The 24,296-nt window shown below is 42.9% G+C and overlaps 4 protein-coding genes across 18 annotated transcripts in view; 2 read left to right on the forward strand and 2 right to left on the reverse strand.

Annotated features, from left to right (window-relative positions):
- DOP1A (DOP1 leucine zipper like protein A) overlaps positions 1 to 1,009 on the forward strand; it is a 65,801-nt gene extending 64,792 nt beyond the window's left edge. For all 7 annotated transcript variants that reach the window (XM_065056398.1, XM_065056402.1, XM_065056401.1 and 4 more), the window contains one exon: positions 412 to 1,009. In XM_065056398.1, the coding sequence (XP_064912470.1) occupies positions 412 to 717 (306 nt within the window). In that variant the 3' untranslated portion in view covers positions 718 to 1,009. The remainder of the gene's footprint in view (positions 1 to 411) is intronic.
- Positions 1,001 to 12,960, reverse strand: PGM3 (phosphoglucomutase 3). 6 transcript variants are annotated; one of them, XM_065056405.1, is made up of 13 exons: positions 12,844 to 12,960; positions 11,339 to 11,544; positions 10,531 to 10,715; positions 10,030 to 10,097; positions 9,583 to 9,716; positions 9,231 to 9,426; positions 6,611 to 6,768; positions 5,620 to 5,703; positions 4,683 to 4,781; positions 4,235 to 4,351; positions 3,481 to 3,603; positions 2,527 to 2,700; positions 1,001 to 1,951 (listed from the first exon to the last, which is right to left on the reverse strand). In XM_065056405.1, the coding sequence occupies exons 1-13, from the start codon at positions 12,953 to 12,955 to the stop codon at positions 1,865 to 1,867; spliced, it is 1,743 nt and encodes a 580-aa protein (XP_064912477.1). In that variant the 5' UTR covers positions 12,956 to 12,960; the 3' UTR covers positions 1,001 to 1,864. The 6 variants fall into 6 exon arrangements, with proteins under 6 accessions (XP_064912477.1, XP_064912480.1, XP_064912481.1 ...); XM_065056408.1 differs by lacking the exon at positions 12,844 to 12,960 and adding an exon at positions 12,505 to 12,633; XM_065056409.1 differs by lacking the exon at positions 12,844 to 12,960 and adding an exon at positions 12,238 to 12,445.
- On the forward strand, positions 12,919 to 16,401 carry RWDD2A (RWD domain containing 2A). 2 transcript variants are annotated; one of them, XM_005506725.3, is made up of 3 exons: positions 12,919 to 13,147; positions 13,394 to 13,612; positions 14,876 to 16,401. In XM_005506725.3, the coding sequence occupies exons 2-3, from the start codon at positions 13,415 to 13,417 to the stop codon at positions 15,551 to 15,553; spliced, it is 876 nt and encodes a 291-aa protein (XP_005506782.2). In that variant the 5' UTR covers positions 12,919 to 13,147; positions 13,394 to 13,414; the 3' UTR covers positions 15,554 to 16,401. The 2 variants fall into 2 exon arrangements, with proteins under 2 accessions (XP_005506782.2, XP_064912488.1); XM_065056416.1 differs by having other exon boundaries at positions 13,121 to 13,258.
- Positions 16,402 to 18,716: 2,315 nt separating this feature from the next.
- ME1 (malic enzyme 1) overlaps positions 18,717 to 24,296 on the reverse strand; it is a 167,842-nt gene continuing 162,262 nt past the window's right edge. For 2 of the 3 annotated variants that reach the window (XM_065055293.1, XM_065055291.1), the window contains 2 exons: positions 20,679 to 20,777; positions 18,717 to 19,068 (listed from right to left, as the gene is read on the reverse strand). In XM_065055293.1, coding sequence (XP_064911365.1) covers positions 18,910 to 19,068; positions 20,679 to 20,777 — 258 coding nt within the window. In that variant the 3' untranslated portion in view covers positions 18,717 to 18,909. 3 annotated transcript variants of the gene reach the window in all.

The raw sequence follows: 24,296 nt of genomic DNA on the forward strand, positions 1-24,296 counted from the left end.
TGTGGCACCTGGTGTGTGACTGCTGCCTTCACTGGTGGGGTTCCTGAAATTCTCTCCTGTGAAACTCCCTCCACTAAATGAAACCTGCTTAACCAAGTTCTTCTGAGAACATGAGTACCTGAACCATTTTCCTTTGTGAGAACTTCCAGTGCCCACTCAGAGCCTCCACATGTGTTACTGCCGATACTTAGAACAGCACAGCTTTGCTTGCAGTGCCAGCCTGTTCACTCCCAACCACTGATACTGTGAAGTACGGAGAAGAGAGAAACAGGAAATCTCCTTTGAAAGCTGCATGCCAGCAGATGTGTATGTTGTTGATAGGCCAAATATTTTTGGAATATGGGAAAAATACTTCATTAGGCATTAGTCTTACTTTTACCTTTGCTTTTTCTGTTTTATCTCTCTTTACAGAAAAACCCGGAGGAAGACAGCTCAGGGAAAACACTCAGTTGGGAACCAGGTCACTTGCTTTTAACCATCTACACTGTTCGCAGCATTGAGCAGCTTTTGCCTTTCTTCAATGTGCTCAGCCAAGTTTTTAACAGCAAAGTCACAAGCAGATGTGTTGGACACTCAGGGAGCCCTGTCCTTTACCCCAACTGCTTTCCAAGTAAGGACATAAAAATGGAGAACCTCAAGACCTTCTCCAGCAAAGCACGACAAAAGATAGAAGAAATGGTTGAGAAGGATTTTCTTGAAGGTGTCATAAAAACATAAACCAAACTGGTACTATTCACCTTATATGTAATGTAACTATTTAAATGAAATATGTATCTTTCCCAGTTGTATAGTATTCTTTTCTTACTTTGTATGTAATGAAATACTTAATGTTGTATTTAAGTTAAATATTTGTAAATAAGAGAGAAGTTCTGGATGTGGCCTGAATCACGTTTAAATATTGGTGGCTCATATTGATTATGGTGCCTACTATTTACAGTACATGTTTTGTTGTCTTGAGTTCTGTCTTTAAAAAAATCCTAAAAAAAATACAAGTTGCACATTTTTTCAATTTGTTTCCAGTTTATTTGTCTTTTTTTAATCAATTGGAACTTGTGCTTATTTAGCAATCTGGAAAATGCCATCATTCCAGGAGTTAATACCGGACCGCCATGAAGAACACATTTGTCAGAGGTAGGTACCCTGAACTCATCTATGCAGAGCGGAATACTTGTGTGTCTAAAACATTACATCCCCTTGCCCCACCCCTTCACACTGCTGAGGAGTAAGGGCCACAGAAAACAAACTTGGCACTGTCCTCCTGTCTTAAAAGTGATTATATATAGTATTAGCATAATATCTTAATTTTGTAAAAGTATCCAATTAGGATATTATTGCAATGATATGTTATTATTTGCAAAATGCTCTTTCATCATGTTGTTTCCCTCTTGAACTGAGGTGAACTGAATCTCAAGACCAGCACCAGGCTCTGCCTGACACTGTTTGCCCAGGGACGCTGCAGTTGCTGTGGGAGGTCGGGTGATGTTTCTGCAGCAGTGTGCTGGGGATGTGGGAGCAGGACTTCAGGCACAAGGTGACAATAACCTACGAAATAAGCTGGGTGGGAGCATGATTCCTTCTGGGCATGGCCAGGCCGCTGCCTGTCAAGACGTGAGGTGCCTCTAAGTCACTTCAACTTCAGAAGTTACACATACTTGCAGGGGAAACATTCAGCAGCAAGAGTATCTCATTAAGAGGTAAGTTGCTAATAGAGGTAAAAAATAAGCAGAATAATATTCCACTCAGTTCTGATTAATCTTCGCTACTCTCAGGCAGGTTTGGGTACGTCCACAAGAGCAAGTGGTAAGAAAGTAATATTAAAAAAAATAAGTCAAGTTACAAACTTTAACTGCAGTTGTGTCACTTGTTATAGAGGCTGGGGGGGTTCTCCTCTTCCACCTGCGAGGTGGTAAACAGCCAGGCTGACTTCATGGGCAAGGGCGTCCGTGTTCTCCTGTGGAGCAGTTAAAAAGTTGGTTACATTGGTGTCAGTGTGAGAAGGTTAGAGCAAGGATGTGATGTTAAGGCAAGCGTTATCCTGCAAATGCTTGGTGCCTCCTATTGCTCTGCCGTCCTCGGGCGTCTTCTGCCAGTGTGGTCATGCTGGCAGGAAGAAGCAGGCAGGAGCATTGCTTTTGCTGTCAACTTTTAAGTTCACATGTGGACTAACTCTTAAGTTTGATTTTTTTGGTTTTGTTGTTTGTTTTGTTGTTGTTTTTTAATTTTGCTTATTATGAAATCATGCAGTAAGTTTCTTCTTAATCCTGAATTCTCAGAAGGCTTTCTTGTCCAAATCTCATCCAGTGTCAAATCTGCCTTCATAAATAGTTAACTTTTAAACACTGAGAACATTAAACATTTCTTTTTGTAAATAACAGCCAGAGACATTTTGCATTCACTTGCAATCACCTGCTAAATGCGATTAAATGAGGAGTATGTAAACATACTTCTCCCTCCATCACCCAATGCTAAGCAGGAGACTTTAACATAAATAAATCCACTTCATATACAAGTTGTTTAAGCTCTGACCTGTGTATCTGCTTCAGCATATATTCTAACTACATCTTCTGTTCCTGATGGACGGACAAACGCCCGTGACAATTTGTACTTCTTTACAAGCGCATCGATTTCCTCCTGTAGTCCTGGAGGTGTAACTGCCCTCCTCTCTGCATCTGTTGTGTCAATAACTCGCCTGTCTGCAACCTGCAGCATCAAAAACAGACAGTTTATTTGTGTGCTGAAGCTGTACAATGAGAGTGGAATGAAAAAGGTCACAGTTAAGACAGAACTTCTGGATTTGATGTGTTGCACTGCCTGCAGAAGAGCTCAATTTGGGAGTTCCCTGCTTAATTCTAACACTGTGGGATCCCAGCTCAACTACTCAGCAGGTATTAACTCAGTCTTGACAGGACTCAGCTGCTTGCTTTGGAAAAAGGGTCAGTTCTGAATGTGCCTCCTTGGCTCCTCGCTGCAGCTTCTTCCAGTAGATCAGAAGAAAACTTTCCTCTGGTTCATTTAGAACCCAGAGCTCCCTTATGGTGCCTGATAGAGTGTAACCATGCAGGAGCCTGTTCTTGAGCTCTTTGAGTACTGGAGAAGATGAAGTAAGAGCCTGAATATTCAAGTTACACAAAGTGGCACAGCAAGAAAAATCCAGCTGCCCAGCAGGCAGGTGCCTTAGAATTCCTTTCTTAACTTTCAAAATAGGATTTTTTTCTATTTTTAAGTTAGAATTTGAATAGTTTTGTTCAGGTTTTTTTTATTTAATACAGTTGGTATTATTTCACCATTTGTATAAGGTATATTTTTATTTTAGTCCAGGTGAATTTCTGCTCCCTCATGTGGATGGTTTCATGGCTTGTTGCCCTTCAATGGGCTGGTTTAGCTTTAAAACAAAGCTTATCTAAATGTAGGTAGGCAAGAGCTGCTCCCAGCAGGGCCCCAAGAGGCTGCAGTAACCTGAGCCAGCCAGGTGTAACTCACCTGAACCTTGAGCAGCCGGTTGGGAAGGTCGGTGTAGATGGCATCCCACTGTTGCACTGTCAGGCCTTTCAGAGCCAGGATTGCCTCAATGACCAACATGTCTGAGACAGCATCACCAACTGTCTGTTAAGAGGAAGGGAAGAAATACTGGAGCAGTTAAGAGGGAAGAAACAAAGGAACCTTCAGCTGAAGAGAATGAAAATGCAGCCAGGCTGCCTTGCCTCAGCCTGGGTAGAAGAGGCTTTTGGTTGGTTGGGGGGTGTTTTGTTTTTCTCTCCTTTCCCCACTGCCCCTGTGGTACAAACAGCAGCACACATGTATAGCTCTGCCAAGGGCAAGTGCCCGGCCTCACCTCTCCTAAGAAGCACTGTTGTGGGGTCAGGATGCATAAAGGCTCTCCCCAGATGAGTAACATCTGTGCCAAGATAAGGAGTCCCAAGAGTGTGTGGACATGGGCACTGGAACACCCCCCTCCTCCCATACTGCATGTTGAATCATGAACAAGTCACATTCTATCACGAGGTTCCCATGCTGTCCCACTCCCTCTTTGGATGCCAAAGCCGGGAGACTGCTCCAGATGAAAGCATCTCAGGAGAAAGTATCACACTTTTCTCAAGAGGACTGTTCCTGCACTTTGCTTCTTGGCCCCTCTCTCATGGCACCCCACCTCCTGCCCCAGTGGCCTGACAGGAATTTACCAGCAGCATTAGCCCCAAGATTGTTAATATAGTGATTTGGTTCTCTCAGTTTTTACCTGATTAATCAGGTTGATCATGTTTTCTAGCACCTTCGCTGCTTCTCTTTTTTCATCATCTTTCTCCTCGTTTGCCAGTTGTCTTATTTTAGTTTCAGCAGCTTTACTAAATAATACCTAGAATGAAACAAAGAGAGCTTGTAAAGATCAGCCCACATTGCAAATTAGGGTACGTGCAGCAATGAGGAAAAAAACTGTTACCATTTAAGCCTGTATAATCATAATTAATGTTTGCTACCACGAATTCCCAGCCCCATGTAAACCACAGAGGAGATGGTGGCAATGCTATGATAAAGACAGAAAGGGGAAAGAAGTCCATTCTTAACCAAAGAGAGAAAAGTCTTGTTTATAAATATAAGCAGAGAGTGAAAACACCTCCTCCTCCAGCTAATCCAACTAAAATCTTGTACATATTGCCTGATCTCATGCATTACTTGCTCATACTTACTGTACCATGTCCATTTGCCTCAAAATAAACACCAACATCAAACTCCTGGGCCTTATGATGCAAGTGCTTCACTCCTGTTTTGACACAGTGCACAGGTACCTGCAGCCCAAGGATACGCAGAGATGAAAACAGGGCTACGTGCTCTCCTGGGGGGAACTAAGCACCAACATGGGGTAGAGACTGTCACAGACTAACCTGTGTTTCACAGCTACTGACTCCCCGAGATAAAATTATCCACTATTTCTACAGGCTCATTAAAAAGATTTCATTTATTTAAGTGGAAATAAACGCTGGGTTTTTTTAATTTAAAAAAACCCAACAAACAAACAACAAGAACAAAGAAACAACCAATAACAACAACAACAACAAAAAAAACAATAACAACAACAACAAAAAAAACCCCAACAACAACAAAAAACAACCCCCACCAAAAACCAAACCAAAATCAAGAAACAGAAAACCCCTAACCAAGAAAAACTCCATTCATTTTATAGTTTCAGGGAACATACATACCAGACTTCTACCCTAACTGAAATCATACCTCAGCTCAATTTCTGTAGGGAACAACATATAGCCTGTCGTAGAAACTGAAACAACCTGTGTCAAAGTATCAAGGAACCTTTACTGATGCCATTGCAAAGCCATAAAATCCTCAACTTGTTCCAGAAGTGACAAGTGATTTTGTTTCACTTTTGCCAAACTTTATTTTATTTTAACTAGCAAAAGCTGACCAGAGTTTTTTTCAGCTTTGCTATCATCTTGCGTCTCTTTTACCACCAAGAATTTAGTTGCTACTTGTGGATTTGAAACAGTCATTTATTTTAGCCTAGTTTAACTTTTCCCAGCAATCATATTACAGTAGTATTTGTTTTTAAAGTAAACAAATTTGCAGTAAACAACGTTTGCAGAGAACTACCAGGGAAAAAATGGAGAATACCTTCAGTGTTTCCTCAAGGTAGCGTGTGGAACTCCCATTGGCGTACGCTGTTTGCACCACTGCCATCTTTAAGGTCTGTCCCACCTGAGCAAACCAAGAAGCAAAAGTGTGTTACTGTCTGACAGGCACATGGCCGGACAAGTAGGATACATGGGAGGATAATCAGAATTATTATTCAAAATATGTTCTCTTACAGACACTTAAAATTCCTGGGCATCAGAGGAAGGCAGCAGCTCACAGACAATTTCTACGTGTTTAAGACAAAATGAATTCTCGTCATGTCTTTGTACATCACATTTTTTTGCAAGCTCAATGCACTGGCCAAACACACGGCGTTACATCAGGTCACATACACAAGCAGTGGGGACAAAGCTTCCAGTGCAAAGCAAGCAAAGGCTGGTGGTAAGCACAAGTTCTCCTCCCTGGCCAGCTTCTCTGCCACCATGCAAGAAATTAGCTGGCCTCCAAGAAAACAAAACCAGGATACCTCGTCTAGGTTGGGTATCACAGATGCCAAGTCTAAGAGGGCTTCTGAAAAATAAAAGCTTTTTCTGTCTATCCTCTGTGGGGAGAGGATGCTACACGGCAGATAGTGGGTTTGGAACAATGACACAAACCCCTTTGACAGCCACAACCACGTTCTCAGGCAAATGGAATGCCCAGCCTTCATAAAGTAAAGGACTGAACCCAAAATTAATGAAAAATAAAAGATAACAAAAGTGAGAGAATAGAACATCAGTGCTTTATACACTGAAATTGGAAAAGCTCTCTCCTACTAAGAAAAGGTTCCAGGCTAATATATCAGTGCTCAGATTGTTATTTGGAGTTTGGAAGTCACACCCTTGTAACAACACCATTTTTGAGGTACAGGACTGATCTCTTTTCAAATTGGGTTCATTTTAGGTCACTGTACAAACCGACACAGCTTCCTTAGACTATTTTACACGTTACAAATTAAAGTGTCAGCATTCATTTCATACATTAATGTTACCTTGCCAAGAAGTTCTTTAAGGAAGATACTAATTAAAGTTGCTATTTTATCTCCATCAATTAGGTGAAAACGGCCAGTTTCATCCTTGTAGTAGTAAACAATTCTGTCTGCATCACCATCAAATGAGCAGCATCTCTCATTGGGCTTCATGTCGAGCCCTAGTGCACATAGAGGTACAAATGCAACTTAGAGATAGAAAAAGATATAAAATGTTTAAATTATTCCCAGTGTGGGTCTTGTGTGGAAATTAGTCCTGTGCAGACACACACACGCACACAACACTAATGCTCTGAAACAGACATTGCTTTTACAAAGAGACTCACAACAGAGAAGCTGTATGGGATGGCAACTGAAAAGTGCATACCTAGATCAAAAATATAAATATCAAAAATGCAGGTTATTATGCTACACCTTCCTCCCAGATGTAGATAAAAATCAGTCCCGGAACTACTGTGTGTAGTCACCTCTCTAAATGCTGGATATAAGCGCTGAATGTCAGTAACGGCCTAAGGTTGCAGCAGAAGAACACCCACCCCTTTTCTCACCCACGACAGAGCCCACCAAGCCGCACACATCACCCACAGACCCAGGCAAACTGCACTTCCCCTGCTGTGCAGCAGAGCAAGTCAGGCTTTGCAGAGGGACAGCTGGATGGGGCCCGGAGCAGCGAGCAGCACCGGCTGAGCTCAGTTGGACACGGGGTGCTTGCCCAGCCCTCCCCACCACTCCTCTGCGCAGGGCCATGACACACCATGCACCCCTGGGGGGGCAGGCAAACCATGCTTGGGCAGAGCTGGGCTCCAGAGCCACGTCACCAGCATTTCCTGGCATGTGGCAGGTCCACTGCATGCTCCTGGTGTAAAACTTCTACATACTTCACCCTCCAAGACACATGGGAATCGACTATTTTTTCCCTTGCATCAAAAATACTTCTATTGGGGAATATTCAGGCTTGTTTTATTTTATCCCATTCCCGCTTTCCAGACCTGCACCTCCCCTTCACTCCCTTTCACAGAGGAGACCTGCTTTCCTAACGCAAGAGCCACATGCCAGCAAAGCCACCACTGAAGTGGCAGCAATTGCAACAGGAGGTGGCACATCAATCCTACTACGGAAAAAAAAACAGCCCCACTCCAAAGCACCCATCACCAAGATTTCTCAGAGCTGTACAAAAATACCTTAGAAGTGGATCTGCTGGCTATAAAATATCTCATGTTTAGTTTGCTTGATATTCAATTTATACAACAATGTATATAATGCATAGGGAGTACCTGCCTCAAAAACTTCCCAGGCTTAACGCCAATAGAGAAGTAGCTGTAAAGCTGTCACCACCTCACACAGGAACACTGCACAAGAATGAACTGCTCTTTTATTAAGGTACATCTTGCTTTTCTTTAAGATGTTGGCCACATTAACCTCATAGTCCATTTCTCAGGAACATTCTGGCCATTCCCTCGGCTGATCTCAGAGTCCCTCAGGAACTCAGCAGGGAGCGCCAAAGGACACGCTGCTGCCTGTAACCCCTTCTTGGAAAACAACACTTCAGCACACAAGCAGACAGGAAAACTGGCCCATGTTGTTGACACCTCATCCTTCAGAACACAGGAAACTGCACCCCAGAACTTGCCTGTTTCTTCTCCTGCACACCTGCAGTGACACAGGACAATATATCCCACCACCACTGAGGTCCTCTGGCTAAAGCATGAGGTAATGGCAACTGCAACACTTAACAGGTTGAGGCTTCCTATGACTTTAAACAGGCAGCTGTTACCACTTGACACTTCAGAAAAATCAGAATATTTATTTCGGTGAATAATTAGGAAACCACATTTTCTTTTCAAAGCAGAGAGAAATGACCAAGGAGTCTCCCCTCAGTCCCAGTTAGAGCCAGGATCCAGATGTGACACAGCAGCATCCATCCCTGGCAGGGGCTGCTGCTCTGCTGCTGCCCTTCCTACATTTCTCCAGCATGCAAGCAGCGCGACAAGAGGGAAACAACACTGTACCCTGGTGATCAGGTTGGGCTGGCAGTTGCAGTGAAGGTGCAGCTGTCGAACGGAGAACGCAGTTTAGCCTCAAAAAATCTAATATCCAAACTAGCCTGCTCCCCCCAGTTCAGGGATTTTCTTGTATGCACTTTGTGCAGGAAATTGGTTGAAATAATTTCCTCACTGGTTTACGTCAATCAGTCAGCCTGCTGGCACCAAGTTGTTCATTATCCCAGCTCTTCCTCAGGAACCCGGAAAACTGTCTGCAAGCCCAGCCCACAAGGTAAATGTTTCTTGATAACATAAGTGGAAGTAAATAACAATAAGCCAGTCCTGACTGATCTTTGGACACCACCAGCTCAACATTCAGACCAGACTGTCAAACATATTTCAGCAAGTCAGAGACATACTGTACTCCTCAAAAAAATTTAGACTAATATAAACTAGGGATGTGCCAAACCAAACCCAGCCGTACAGTTCTCTCTGTTGCACTACACTAGCAGAACCATTCATGCAATCACTTAGTAAGAAACAGGGTGGTCAGCTTATCTGAAGATGATATGCCAATGCTAGACCCTACGCTTTTAGGTCTGCAGAGAAGGTAAAAGGATACAAAATTACTGACTACGTACCTCTAGGTGGTTTCTGGTGAACTTTCACAAAATCTGCACCACATAAGTAATTGAGTTTCTCCTTGGTTCCATCATTATAGAGGTGAATTAGTAATTCCTTTGGCAAGTAGGGCTGCATTTCTGACAGTTTCAGGGCTCCTATTCCGTTGGCACAGTCAATCTTCAGGTGCCTCTGACTCTCTCCAGAGCCGGGAGACTTAGCACAAAGGAAGAAGGGGCAAAGTGAACTCATACCCTAGTGAAACCACACCTAGAGGCATACTGAATTTGAAACTGTAGACCCAAACATGCTAACAAACACAAGATATTCATTTTGTACATTTGCATGAAGAAGACAACACCCAGTATTCACCTTTTTTATCAGTTCCATAAAAGCTTTGGATAGTTTTTCATAATAACCTTCCAGCGTTGCTTTCCCATACTGCCCTTGGGTGTTTTGGCAGCAGACCATATAATGTAGCTGTGGTGTTGTCACCAGACCATAATCTAGCATAAAATAAAAAGGCACAATATTCAGAAGTAGAAAACTAAATTAATTCCTCCTTAAGAGTTGTACAGTACTTGCTGTTCGAAAATAAACAGAGAAATACAGCGCAGGAAACACATATTAAATTTTTCAAGTTCTGTCATGAAAAGATGAAACCCTGCCCCTGCATTAAAGCCACACAAATACCCTGAAATTAGATCCTTACAAGCAAAAATGGAAATGGTGTCCGGGCTACTGCCTTAGAGCGACATAACAGAGTCACATTTACACAAAAACCTGAAATCAGACTAGAATTGCAAAGGTTTAACATACCGTGGTACTGACCACCTAGAACGGAGATACCGTCTATTACTGACCGCGAAAGTTTCTCACTGCTTGGCCTGGAAAACAAGAAATGATAACGGTTGCAGAAGACATTTACATATGGACTTTGAAGGGAGCACATGTGGAAGGGAAGGTGACTCTACAAGCTTCCTGCTAGTAGACAAACTCAGCCATACCATACCTCTTTCTGCTGTAGGCACCTTCTAATAAAGAAGTTGGAAAGCTACCACATGGTACTCACAAAAAAACCCCACAATTAAGCATCCTGATCAGAAACAGTGCTAGGAAGTGCTCATAACTATCAGGGAAGACAGGAAGAGCACTGGAAAACTTTTGTTTATTGTTATAATCGTAAAATAACAGGTAGCAGACTAGGCATAAAAAAAAGGCAAAATCTGGCTGCAGAGGGCTAAACGTCCAAAAGCAGTCGTGAACAAAACGCTGGGACTTCCATAACAGCAGCATAATTCTACAGCATCTTTTCATTACCTGGTGTCTCTGCCAATAAAAACGGAAGCATCTTTGTGCTGGTTCACTGCTGCTTTTTGGCAGATGTCAGTAACTGTTTCCTGCAACTCTTGCTCCTCTGCATTTGCTAGTTGTGTGGCATACTCTTCCCAGGAAGGATGCAGCATTTCTCCAAGGGGATCAACCAGCTTCACACCATTATCTTCCTTAGAAGAAAAAGGAGAACAAAAGATAGTAAGCCTAAAAGTGGGCAGCTTAACAAAATGTCTTTGAAGACAGCTGACACATGGTTCAATCACATTGTTTCTTTGAATGTGGAGCATGTCTGGGATGCAATAGCTTAGCTCTTTATTTAAAGCTCCAAACAAGCCCCCAAAATTAGCACAACCAGTATATTAAGTAACTAACCTTTTCCCCCTTGCAACGTTGGTATGAAATTCATTTCACATTAAAATAACGAAAGGGGAGATTCTAATAACCTGGAATTCTGCATAAAAAGAAGTCTAAATGCCTGATATGTAATTGCTGCACCTCTTTATTTTTTAAACTTGCAGATTTTGCTTCATCACTTGTCAGGAGTACTCCTAGCTTGCCAAAGTCACGAATTTCCTACGTTACAGCATCTCCAGATGAGGGAAAATTATGCTCGTGTGTACAGGGAAAAGTAACTTCAAAGGTGCTGGAGATTATATTTAGAGGGAGCAGGCTAACCACATGATTTAAGCAGGTCCAGGTGCCTTCAGGATCTGATCTCTCAGTGCCATGAAGATCTTTGATTCCACAAGCCTGATCACATCTACTTTCTTTTTAAAGTAAAGGTTGTTCTTACTTCAGGATTGTGAGATGCAGTAACCATGATGCCAATAGTAGATGCCACGGCTTTGGACCTAAGAACAGCCAGCATGCCCATGCGGAACATGACGTGATCAAGCTGTTCGGCCTTGGTGCGAAACCCGGCGGTGCCATAATGAAGAGTAAGTCCAGGAGGCTTAGGATGCAACGCTGAGTATTTCTTGAGGGCTTCAGGATCCATTTCTAGAGAAGGAAGTAACACAGACACAAGTGAGAGAAGTTGAGTCATCATAATTAGTTTCACATTTTGCACTCTATTTAATTTTGCAGCCCGCAGATCTCTTAAACTGTTCATATCAGATCCATTGGTGAGAATGTGAGGGGAACCACTACTAGAACAACCCATGACGGGGACTCTGCATTCCTAGTACAGCACTAGATAAACAGAGCCCGACCAGATTTCACCAGATTACAAACGATGACGGGATTTAGGTGGGGAGAGCTGCAATTCTCAAACGGCTGGATCCAAGGATCCAAACAAAGTTATGCAAAGGGCTTGCCATTTCTCACTGTAACATTAACCACCTAGTGCCCTCTGCCACGACTCCATATATTAACTTTTGAGTTTAAAAGCAGCCTGTCCTCCCTCTTCGAGCCCTGACAGCCACAGGGAACCCCTCAGTAGTGTCACCTGGATGTTCTACCCGGGTCGCGGCTTTGCTGAGCTGCGGTTCCCAGCCCCTCCCTGGGCACCTGAGGCGCTGGCAGCCCTTGGGCCGGGAAGGACCAGCCGGACGCACGCCGCCACAAGTGGGTCCGGCAGCCACCTCCCCGCATGGCTGAGAGTCTCGGGCCCCCCCAGCACCGCGACCCGATGTTTATCCCACCCGCGATGGACAGGATCCCACCAGACCCGCCTCACCCGGCGCCGCTCACCTGCCCCCGCCGCCGCGCTCCCCTTCCGCAGCCGGCGCGGCCACGCCCCCAGCCACTCCCCGCCAATGGCAGCACGGAGGGCGGGCACGCCGCCGCCACGTGGCGTAAGGGCCACGCCCACTCGGCAATCAGAGCCGGGGCCGGGGCTGAGCCACGTCGCCGCGCCCGGAGAAACTCCGACGCTGACGTCAGCAGTGTCTCCAGGAGCGAATGCGCTCAGCCCCGCCGGTGCCAGCGCACGGGCCCGCGCCCGCCCCGTGTGCCCACCTACACGAACGCGGCGCCTCCATTTCGTGCAGTTTCCTGCCCGTACGTTCGCTGGCCCGGCACGGCCTGTGAGGCTCTGCCCGGGTCCGTGGGGCACTGGGTACCAGCGGTGCCTCGGGGGCTGCAAACGCCCGGCAGTACGAGCGGTACCTCAGGAGAAGCAGCCGGCACGTCCCTCAAGCCTGCCATACCGTGGCTCCCCACCCCGGGCAGCCCGCCGCCCTCCTCCGCGCCCCGGCCGCGCAGCCCCGCGGTGTTCCCGCCCAGGGTGCGTTTCCGCCAGAGGCTTTTGGGAGAGGCCCCGCGGAAGGAAGCCACCTGCCCGCCGCGGCGTCTCACGCCTTGACCGCAGGGATTTAAGACGGAGTGGGTGACCAGCGGAGAACGGCGTGCGGAGCCGACACGGACACCGAACCCCCATCGCGGCTGCCCCGCCCCGCTGAGCGCGCATGCGCCCCCCCCCCCGCCTGCGGCTCGCGGAGCGACAGTTCAACGGCCGTGCTGAGGGAGGTGGCGCTGGGTCGAGGGTCGTAGCGCCGCTTCCTCTTCTGGGCGGCCCGCACCGGGCAGGTGGCGGCGGCACGAAGAGCCATATGACCGCTCCTGCCTCCGCTCCGCTGGGATTGGGACCCGTGCGGGCCAGGTGAGGCTGCCCAGCGCGCATGCGCGGCCGCTCGGTGTCCGCGGGGCTGCAGCGCCTTCCCTGCGCTAGCTCGGCTGGGCCGTGCGCCTGGGAGGGACTGGCTTCTAAAGGGTTTGTATCCAGTCGGATTAAGCGCAAATCCCGTCCTTAAAAAATCCCGGGGTCTCCGGGCGAGGCCGGCTTGTTAGGCTGCACGGCGTGGTGCTAAACCTCGCCGTATGTTAAACACCAGGCCTCTCGTTCCAGGTGTGTGCGGAGGACAGAGCGATGGCTGTCACAGTGAGAGAGTGCCTGGAGCTCCAGCTGCTGGAACTGGAAATGCTCCTTTCAATGTTTCCCAAAAAAGGAGAAATAAATCTGGATGAGGATGCCATGCCTGGCGTGCAGCGCTACCTGAGAAACACCGATGGAACTCTGCCCGCACAGCTCGGATATTCAATTGCTGTTGATGTAGGGGAGGCTAAGGTGAGAAGTTCCACGTAGATATGTGTCATTTTCTTTACTCCTAGCGCAGACACTAAGAAACTCTGCAAGGTGAAAAAGGGGGAAGTCCCCCCACTGATTTCTGTTTACTGTGAAAAAAGTAACAAAATACTTTTGGTTTTAATTGAGTCTTCACTTGATTTGGGCAAGAAAGGCTGATAGAATCCCTGATGGGAATGGATATCAGCGGCACCAAAGCATTCACAAGAGCTTAGCCAGCATTGTACTTATATGAGGGTTGTTTACTGTTTTACAAAGAGTTGTGTGCTACAAAGGCAACTCTTCCTTCATGGGAATACCTGCGTTGGACTTGACTTTATTCTAACAAAACTGCCCCTTATTTCTCTCTTCCACCCCTTGCTACATGTACTAACATTCATTGATCTGTATTTGAAATAAACTAATGTAAAAATAGCCCCAGATAGCAGAATACTATTAAGAAGAGCCACACAAACGCTGAAACAAAAACAGCCTATGTACTTGGGCACAAACCCCAACATTTAGAATATAAGGAGTTCAAATAATTTATCCAGTTGAAGAAAGGATGATGTATGACAATTAAGCAATGTAAATACTTGCATAGAGAATATAGCCATTAATGTAGGTCTGATGACACAATAATGCAATGACTAGAAATTGGAAACCAACAAACTCAACCTAGAAGTATATGCATTTTCCTAGGAATAAGGATAATTAAACATTAGAACGATTTACTGGGTAACAAGATGGCCTCATGATTATTTGGAAACTTATGTACAGGCTTAGGTATAGTTCTAAAATGTACCCCTTCACCAGCTTCAGAAATCTTATGAACTGCGTAGGGAGGGCTTCTGCGGGAAGTTTTTTTCCATGGCAGATTATCAAGGAACCGAGAAAGGTAATTAGTCATTTTACAGTTCCCAAAAGCCACTTGCCCCTTGACTCTGACAGACTGGTAGTTTATTGCTGTAGCAGCACTGAGCACGTACTGAGAACATGTAATAGAAATATTGTAGAAGTACCTTCTTTCAAGCCATGGCATTATTTCTGTAAACAGCAGAAGATAACATTAGATAGGCTGGGAAGGTCCTAGCATGGTGCAAAAAAAGGAAAGGAGTGGCCAAAAGGGAAGTGGAAGAACTAATTCCTGCCTTTAGGATGTCACAGACTTAATTCCTCAGAATCTGCCTTTGACAGGGGAGAAGAGTCTAGCATGTCTTTCAGCAGCTGAAGAATTTCTTTGTGTGTGTGTATTCTGTTTTTAAGGAAAAAGTGGAATTGCAGGTACTGCTGCCTCATATGTATCCTCACGTAGCTCCTCAGCTTTTTGCAAGATCCAATGCCCTGCACAGGCAGCAGCAGCTGCAGCTCAACACTGCTCTCACTTCTCACGTCGCCTCTTTAGATTCAGGGGAACTGTGTATATGCGAAGCTGTGCAATGGGTGAAAGACAACAGCCTGCCTTACCTGGAAAACAGCAAGATTTCTTCTGAAAGTGCTTCAAAAGAAGTCATAGTTAAAGAAACATTGCATCGCATGTGGATCTACAGCCATCATATATACCGGCAGGAACTGAGGAAGAAGATTTTTGACTGTGCAAAGAAGCTAAATCTGACCGGCTTCTGCTTAACAGGGAAACCTGGTGTCATGTGTGTGGAGGGACTCAGAGAAAACTGTGAAGAGTTCTGGCATGCTATTAGGTATCCCAACTGGAAGCATATTTCATGCAAGCATGTAGAGAGTGTAGAAACAGAAGGAAGCATTGATAATCTTCGTCTCTTCCATGCTTTTGAAGATCTGCAGTTTCAGGCACATGGTGATTATGGCCTGAGGAATGACTATCACATGGATCTTGGCCAGTTCCTAGAGTTCCTGAAACAACATCAAAGTGGACATATTTTTCAGATTCTATTTGGTGTTGAAGGCAAACTTTCAGACAAATAAGAGAAACTGTAAGGTGTTTTAATTTTGGACAGCAAGAGATGATGCTAACATTGGAAGATTGTGCCTTATAGCTACTGTGAAAAGGGAAACTGTTTAACATATGCAAATAATGGTTCAGGTAGCTATTATGAGCTTCTGTTCTGAATTGCCACGTATTTTTCTGAGACCCTAAAACTGTCATTCGTCAGTATGAGACACGCCTCAAACTGCTTGCAAGGTGATAAGCATCCCACACTCTAGTATCCTGTCTCACCTATACTGTGCTGTGTGTTACTGAGCTGCAGTGCAGACCTGTAGTTAACTTCTGCATACAGTTGTGGGTTACCAAAGCGGCTGCCGTCACAGATTACTGTGGTTTCCAACACAGAAGCACACTCAGCTCAAGGAAATCTCACTGCTACATTAATGGATTAGTGTGTGCAATGTTTTTTACTACATCTCAAAGTATCTGCTCTCACTTCATTCAACTAATCCATGAAATGTTTGTGTCCAGCCACAGGACCAAGTTTTGCTTCTAAATAAAGGGTGGGGCGGGGGGAGAAAGAAGTCCAGATGACCTGTCCCTTGAATGCCTTGGGTAGTACATATATTGTCAATAGCATCATTTTTGCAATTCTCTTTGTATTGTCTCCTTATGGTCTGCTTCTGTTAATAGTAGTTTTTCAGCTGCTCAGCTCCTGACATTTTACGTTTACATTGTTAGGCCAAGCACCTTGGAAATGAAAATGTGTGAGTTGAGACAAAGTTTAATGTTTCTTTTCCCCCTACATTACAGAAGGAAATACATGTAAAAATATAAAAATGAAAATAAATATTGTATACATTAAATAAAAATCCATATAACTTTACCAATCTTTTCTATGTCAAATTAGTACTGAGGCACAATTTTCAAGTAACAGGAAACAATATTAATGGCTCATTAGTCAGCGTTTTCCTACAGGGTAGTGTGCTGAGTGTGTATTTAGATGATAGTGAATTGCAGTTGTCTTCCAATTTATAATGGATTATCCTGTTTAAATATCATCAATATAACATGTACATGAAGAACACTACTGAAAAGTCCCCAGTAGCTGTGCCTTAAAGAACCACCAGCTTACTACCTTCCACTTTGTCACTGTAATATGAAAACTGGTACTGAGCAATAAAAGCAGACATAGTGTTGAGCTGTACAGGTTTGGCTGTTCAAATCTAAAAACCAGGCCATTTAGACAGCAGCTATTTAAAGACTATGCTTCAGTACACTCAGCTGATGATTACAAAAATAACAGATATTATTTCAATAAAACACAAGGAAGTGTTGTAGTACATTTTTACATAATAATATATTGAAATACAGGGGACAGCAGTATTTCTGGTTACTCAAAATGATTATGAATGTACATTCTTTCACTCACGTTGCTTGTATGACCGTAACTTTGGCCAAAAGCACAGTAAGGCAAAAAATGTTTACGGGTTCCCCTTATGCAGTGAGGGAGAAAGTGCTTCTCCCTCTTGTGAATTCAGGACCTGCAGTCTGCGGCTGTGGCAGAGCTAAGGGGTTGCACAAATAAAGTTAATTTTTGGTTTTGTAGAGATAATCTCAAGCATGTCAAACAGTTCAAGTACAAGCTGTTTCCAGAACTGTCCAGAAAGTATATTACATTTTTCTTGGAGTGGTGATTCTGTAACAACTAATAATTCTTTGGGGTTTTTTTAGAACATTGATGTATGAGCACAGATTCCACCTGATCATGACTCAAAACATTTTGCATTCAGTCCTGTTGGGAGGTTGCCAAATGATAACCTTTTTTGTGTAAAGTTGCAAAACTAACCAGTTTAGAGATAGGGCTTATCCACAAGATTTCTACCAGAAGGAAATGGGAAATCCGTGCAGGAGGACAGTCAAACAATTCAGAGTTAGAGCTGTGTAAAGCTTTATTCTGAGCACAAGCTGTGTTCATTTTTTCTACAGGAGGAAACTGCTGACAGTACCATCCAGTCACGTATCCTCCTAAGGAAAACCACAGCCTCAGGACTTTTATTTCTGGAAATGCTAATTATGAATCCAGAATAATGCAGGTCATGAGCAGTGTCCCTGGATGCTTCCAGTGAGGTTTGCAGAGGGAATCACTTTTTTTTGGTGGAAGAATAAGGGTCACTGCCAGGTATCACTTTTGATAACTGTTAACAAATGGGAAATGGGAAACAAAATAATATATCTTTAGTTGACATTAGCATATAGATGAACACATTCAGCATACTGAGTTCTCAATGAAGTTGTAAAAACTATTTTAAAGACCATACTGAAGAGATTAAGCTAACCAGATCATTCAAATAGTAGTAAGCAAAAGAAACAATCAGTAAATACTATAGAATTAACAAAATGTGTTTGCTCCCCACATAATGATGGACTCTTCCCCCATAATAATTATTCATTTAGTAGACCTCAGCTGGGTGATTGAGAATTTGTTACAAAGAATAATACTTTATCACATATGATGTGTGTTTAAAAGTACTTTGCCTTCAGATATTACAGTAATTCATTTGGTTTAAAAACATACCACTAGCCGGATGACTGATGTTTGTAAGAAAACATCTAAGTCAAAAAAGAAGCCTATTCATAACATTTTGATACTCCTTTTTTTGCCAAGAACATGGAGTCCAAGCGCTTCCATGAATTTGAGGCCAAACAATTGCAGTGTATCAGAACAGCAGTTATCTTGGTGGGGGAATGAAATCTTTGATCATTTACAAGACTTTAGCTTATCAAAGTAATGTTAAAATATTATAATTAGATGTGAACAAAAGGATCTGCAGGTTCAGTTCTTGTTAGAAAATTTTCATTACTCCACACAGGAGTGACTAATAAGGCTTTTCTTTAGAGGAAAATATTCTAATCTTACTGTTGTTTAAAAGTGTTGTTGTTGGGGTTTTTTGTTTGGTTTGGTTTTAAATAATAGCTTGACAATTCATGCAAATTACAGTGTGACCTGTAATGGATTAAAAAGTCATAATATATATTTCTCAATTTTTCATGGCACCATTTGTCTGCTTAACTTCTCATTCACATTTGTGACAAAGTTCTCAAGATTCACCACTTACTTTGATAACAAAAAAGATCTGTCAAACTCTAGTGTAGGATATCTTGGTAAAAATATCAAAATAACCAAACAACACAAACATATTTCTCAGATTAATTTTTATTTTTCTGGTTTATAATTAATATGATTTCTTGCTCTGAGTTCCTAACAAATATTACAATTTAGAAAAAAAGTTTTCTGCATCTTAAAAAATTAGCTATTCTTAGGCTTCCTAGGCAGAAAATGTTCTTAATATTTTAATGTGTTTTAAGTGCTGTTAGTTTGTTCAGTAAATATTTACAGTTTCACTTTCATGGCTTCTTCAGGCCAGGTATAGGAGTCAGCCACAAAGCAATTATAATCGGTGCTGTAAACCTGAGAGCGAATGAAAGCTTCGAGGTCCTCAGGCTGTGGGTAGGTGGAGGCAGTGTTATTCCTGTAGGCTTCTTTTGCAATCTGGAAAGATGCATTAAAATCCTAATTAGTGCTGATAAACTATTTGAGCACATTTAACAGGATTTAAAAGCAGGAGGTTGTTCAAAATCAACTAACCCACACATCTGAAGAACACCTACTTGAGAAAAGTGTATCTTTTGACTGGACATTCACCTAGGAGACAAAAGAAGTTTGACAGACTGGCTTTTAGCACCAACACTTTGGAAGGATCTGCTTCGAACTGTGTTTGGCAAATGCTCCTGCTTTGAATAAAAGCAAGACGGTCTCCTTCCTGCGCTCCTTGGCTCTCCCTCTAAAACACAAATGTTTTCACTTGGTGAGAAGCTGAGACCCTAAGTGGGAGAGTTACTGTATTTAGACTTCCTTTCTTGGGTTAATCTGAAGCCCAACCTGACCTAACTGAGAAGCACTTTGGGTATTCATGTTCATCCTCAGGTCTGTGCCCATAATTATCAGGGTTGAATGAGACCTGAATTTATACCCCAACACTTGGTATTCCAAAAAATTTTGAGAGTATTCCTCCTCTGGAAAAGGCAGAGGCCATCACTAAATCTCTTGGGCTGTATGAGACAGAACAGGTATTTGCAGGAATAAAGTTTCAACAGAGATCGCACAGAAATAATTGTTTGGTAACATTTTCTCTTTATACATTTTATATAACACACAATGAGAGGAGTAGTTTCCATCACTGTGTTCCTGCCAAATGCACAGGTAGTTTGATTTAGCCTGAGGAATCTACGTAACATTTTGACATCTACAGAACAGAGTTACTACTTGCCTAAGTAGATGTGAACTGCAAGAAGGACTTTAAAAAGAAAATCTACAGAATAAGTGAAGCTAGGAAAACTGTTTCTTGCATGAGGGCTCTCTGTTATTCTTTCAAAAGAATATGCAATAAGTGGAATTATTCACAGTAAGGTGACCAAGAGAAAAACATAATTGGAACCAGAAAGATCACAGAAGACCAGCAAAATAACCTCCTAAAATATTGAAAAAAACTCTCTAAAACACAGAATGAGGGGGCACTGGGATAAATACATTATTTGAAAGCTTCCTCTTCTCCAGGGCAGCCCGATTGCTTGGCAAACTGCAGGTTTAGGTCAGTTACTGAAAATCCATCTGCATCAGCTCTGTATTTGCCAGTAAAAAACAATCAACTGAAAAACCCCTGATTCAAACCTGAGCCATAAACAAGAAGCACCCCCTGTAGTCAGTTATTCTGATCGGCCAGAGTAAGGAGGCGAACAAAAGGGAATAGTGCTCAGAGTAGGGTGACATTCACTCTCCTGACAGGCAACCGATAATCACAAAGGGGCAGAACCCTTCAGCTGTGCAGTTCATGTGTCTGTGAGCCTGGGGACCTGCTCCCAACTGGTGGAGAGTACAGTGTGAGCTCTGCAGACGTCAACACTTGCTATAGCTCCATATCCTTCCTTCACATATTCAGATTAAATTTACATTTATGAATCGAATACTGAAACTGCTAGTTGGCAAAGACTAATTGACGTAAACCATCTTCAACTTGCTTGAAGCTCTGTTAGTTGGCTAAATAAAATGCTCAATTTTATTGAGACTGTGGGAAGAAAGGAAGCTGCAAAAGAGTGACTTACCCTCACAGCAATTTTCAGCGACACCTGCTGAATAGTGACTAATGGAGGGTACAGACGACCTTCCTGTAAATTCTCCTCTGAAACCTCCTGAGCTATTACCTAGAAATAAAGCAGACATGTTTAACCTGAAATGCAGATGCCAACTGTGGCTTTATTAGACAGTGATCCAGTCTTAAGCAAACAAATGTTTTTTCTTTGGCAAATCATACCGATAGTCCTTAATCTACCTAGGCACTGTTTTTTACAGCCAGTCTTATAATGAGGAGTAGCTACATGAGAGCTAGAAATTTAGGGAGTTATGCTCTTTTCTCACTTAGACATTAAGACTTACTAAAGTCTTGAGTAAGTCTATGGTACACATAAACTAGCAAATAGCTCATTGTGAGATAGAAATTCCAGCCATTAATTGTAGTTGGGTCAAAGACTTCTAAAATTAAAGCAGCACATGTTATTCTGACAGTTGTCACCCTGTGCAGAGAACAGAGCTGAAACCCTTTAAGTGTAAAATGCTCTGAATAAAATTACTGATGGCTGAGCCGGTTTGTTGTGTGTCCAGCTCACACATTTATAGCCTGTATGAGATTATAAAAGAAAGTATGGCCAACCACAGAACAAGGTAAAATCAAAGTAGGATTCTCCAGGGTCTTCAAAGCCCTGCTGGTCACTGTAGTCAAATGCAGAAACAGAAGGTCTAATGCTAAATTCTGGCTTCCTGGGACAGAAAAAAGACAGTGCTACTAGAGGAAGGCTGTCCACTCCACTGGAACACTGCAGTGGGTCTGTCATCTCAACCATGCCAAGTAAGTAAAGAAATTGGTTTGCTCTTTGCTTGATTTTTCACCAGACTGACGAGGGGAAACAGGAATGATTCAGAAGTTCCGATGCACGTCTGAGAGTAGTGTTGCCTCTATGGCCTGAATATGCTTGTTTTGTCTTCCTAGCAAGACTGGAAATGTTTTGTTTTCATCTCCTGCAACAAACCGATCACAAAAGCATGGAAGAGTGAAGAAGCTGGTTTTTACTGTTTCTTCATGGACCATATGAAAAACCTTCTGTTACCATGAGGTGTGAGGATGTGTTCTGCAGAGTGAGGAGAGGCACTGCTTGCACTGTCTGCTTATGGGCTTGCCCAATGATCTTCCTCTATTCCTACAACAGGTACCTCCTAAGAAGCAAGGGGTCCCGGAGCTGCCTTTGGGTCTAATGAGATTTCTAATATCATTAACTAAAATTTAGTCATCATTTGGGGATCTGAAATAAAAAACAGCATTTCGGGGTGATCCAGATTGGGATATGTTGAGCCTGAGAATCAGCTGATGCCAGTTTGCTAACCTGTCTTCCACTTTGTAATCTCTGTGGTGGACTTGAAGCTTTCATTTCTTTAACTGCCTACCTTTCTACTATCTAGGGATCTGGGAGTTAGAACCAAATCTAAATATCTTCTAAGCAAACTAAGGACAAAATTCATACATTAAAAAGTGGTCTGAATTTATGTGTTTTTTAATAGCTGCCTTCAATAACATTCTCTATGCAAGTTATTAAAAGCAATTAAGAGAGACTTGCATTAACAGAATCCAAATTTTAAATTTATCTATCTTGCTTTGGGACAGAAAGGAAATTCCTCGGGGGGAAAAGGAGGGAGACACACATCCCTTGCCCTTTGAATAGCTGGGAACACACAACAGGCAGAAGAAAAGGAGGTTTTCTGTTGGAGTTTATGAGCGCTTTCCATTGGTATTTAGTACGTCAGGCTTGCTCCTAGAGTATATCCTTCTGTTTACTTTCATCCAAAAGGAAACCAGTCCCCCTCCTCTCTCAGGACCATGCTGCACCGTGGACCAAGGTGGAGTGTGTAGGGTCACCAGGGAGATGTGCTCAAGAACACCATTCGGATGCAAAATAAGAGATGAATGTAGAGGTACTTCTGGTGGTGCCGTCAGCAGAAAAGATACACTTTTGTGCAATTACAGCTTAGATAACAAAAGGTTAGAACCAAGTCACTGACTGGTCCAGAAGTGTGGGGATACTGTTGCGTGATGTGACTTGTAGGGGCACTCTGATCTGAACAGCATTCGGTGGAGCCATCTGTGATCCATCAAGAGGGTCTGGAAACACCAGGAAAGTCCAGGAAACATTGTGAAATGAAACAGCATGGCCCAAAAAGAAAGCAGGAAGTGCGCTTTTGATGGAACATACTAGGAAGATACTTGAAACAGAGGACCTTGTATACATTGCTTGCAAACAACTAGGACTGCATAAGAAGAGATGCCTGGCTACCATCAATTCATGCTTTCTGGCACATGTAGGTTAAGAGTTTGAATTAGAGAGCAAACGCTACAGTAAACTCCAGATTCAAAGAGAAACAATGTTCTCTTCTGCAATCCACCCAGCATGCTGGTAGGTGTAGTAAGTTTTTCCAGTCAGAATGGAAATGCTAACAAGAGCAACAAGAGATTATACTCTTGTTGAGTAAAACAGGAAAGGAAAACTATTTGTTTACACTTTAATCTGATATTGAGAAATACAGCAGAGCTAAAAACCCACTAGGGGGAGCTAAGACAACGTAAAATCTAGTTTTTTCTTTCCATAATAAGACCTAGGTTATTTAAAAATGATAAGCAGCCCTTTGATAATAAAACAAGGCGTAGATCTCAATGTGTGATGAGGAGCTTACAATACAAGATTTCTCCTGTTAGCAGTTTAGTGGAGCTCTGCAGGAATGATGAAATCTGAAGAAATCAACAGCAAGTTGCTGCTAATCTAATGCATCACTGAAAAAAACAAAAAAGGTTTCAGGACTAGAGCACTTCTGGTTTGTGACGGGATTGATACAAAACAAGCAACAAAACATTTGGGCAGTGCTCAAAGTGGGAGAGGTATCAAGCTTAACTATACAGATGCCTATACAGATGCCATGCTATTCCTTCCAACATACTCCTGTGACAGCATGTAAAACCATGCAAAAACACAGAAACAAGCATTTTAAAGAGAATGACACCTTGTTCATGAGGTCTCTGAAAAATGCTCCTTGAGAACATCAGTTCAGTGGCAGGGGAAAAAATGATGAATCTTTGAATTACAAAGAAAATAAGAGGTGACACAGAAAATGTCATTATACCAATGTTGAAATCCACAATGTAACGTCGCTTTGAACACTGTGCCTTTTTGCTCCACCCACTTCAAACAAGAATGGGAGAGAATCATGAAGGGTATAAAGAATAACAAGGATGATCAAAAGGTTATTTTTTGTACAAGGAGACAAAAAATAATAACACAGACTTTGGGGAAAAAAAAAAAAGGACTGAAAGAGAATACAAAAGGCAACTGAAGATGAACATTTCTCATGGCACTAAAGGGAACCCAAATCATCAGACAGCAGCAAATCATGAGAGTTTCTTTTTCTACATAACTCACAATTAAATTGTGATGCTAATTGCCAAAAGACCTTCAAATGTATAAATATGTTTAAAAACCCGCTAGGCTCATTTATGAAAGAGAAAACCACACAGGGATAAAACATCCAGCGCAGTAAGTACAGGCTGCCAGAAGCTGAGAAGCCATTTCGGCAGAAGGATGACACTCCATTTTCCCCTTATTTATCCTCTTTTCCTCAGCTTC

Source organism: Columba livia, chromosome 3, assembly GCF_036013475.1.
Source record: "Columba livia isolate bColLiv1 breed racing homer chromosome 3, bColLiv1.pat.W.v2, whole genome shotgun sequence".
NCBI classification, from domain to species: Eukaryota; Metazoa; Chordata; class Aves; order Columbiformes; family Columbidae; genus Columba; species Columba livia.

Coding starts and splice junctions, on each gene's coding strand:
- PGM3 (XM_065056405.1), bottom strand. CDS start 12,955: ATGCGCGCTCAGCGGGGCGGGGCAGCCGCGATGGGGGTTCGGTGTCCG. Junction 5,704..6,610: donor TTAAAGAACTTCTTGGCAAG/GTAACATTAATG, acceptor TGGTTTGCTCAG/GTGGGACAGACCTTAAAGAT. Junction 1,952..2,526: donor ATGCTGAAGCAGATACACAG/GTCAGAGCTTAA, acceptor ACTGCTCCACAG/GAGAACACGGACGCCCTTGC.
- RWDD2A (XM_005506725.3), top strand. CDS start 13,415: ATGGCTGTCACAGTGAGAGAGTGCCTGGAGCTCCAGCTGCTGGAACTG. Junction 13,613..14,875: donor TTGATGTAGGGGAGGCTAAG/GTGAGAAGTTCC, acceptor TCTGTTTTTAAG/GAAAAAGTGGAATTGCAGGT.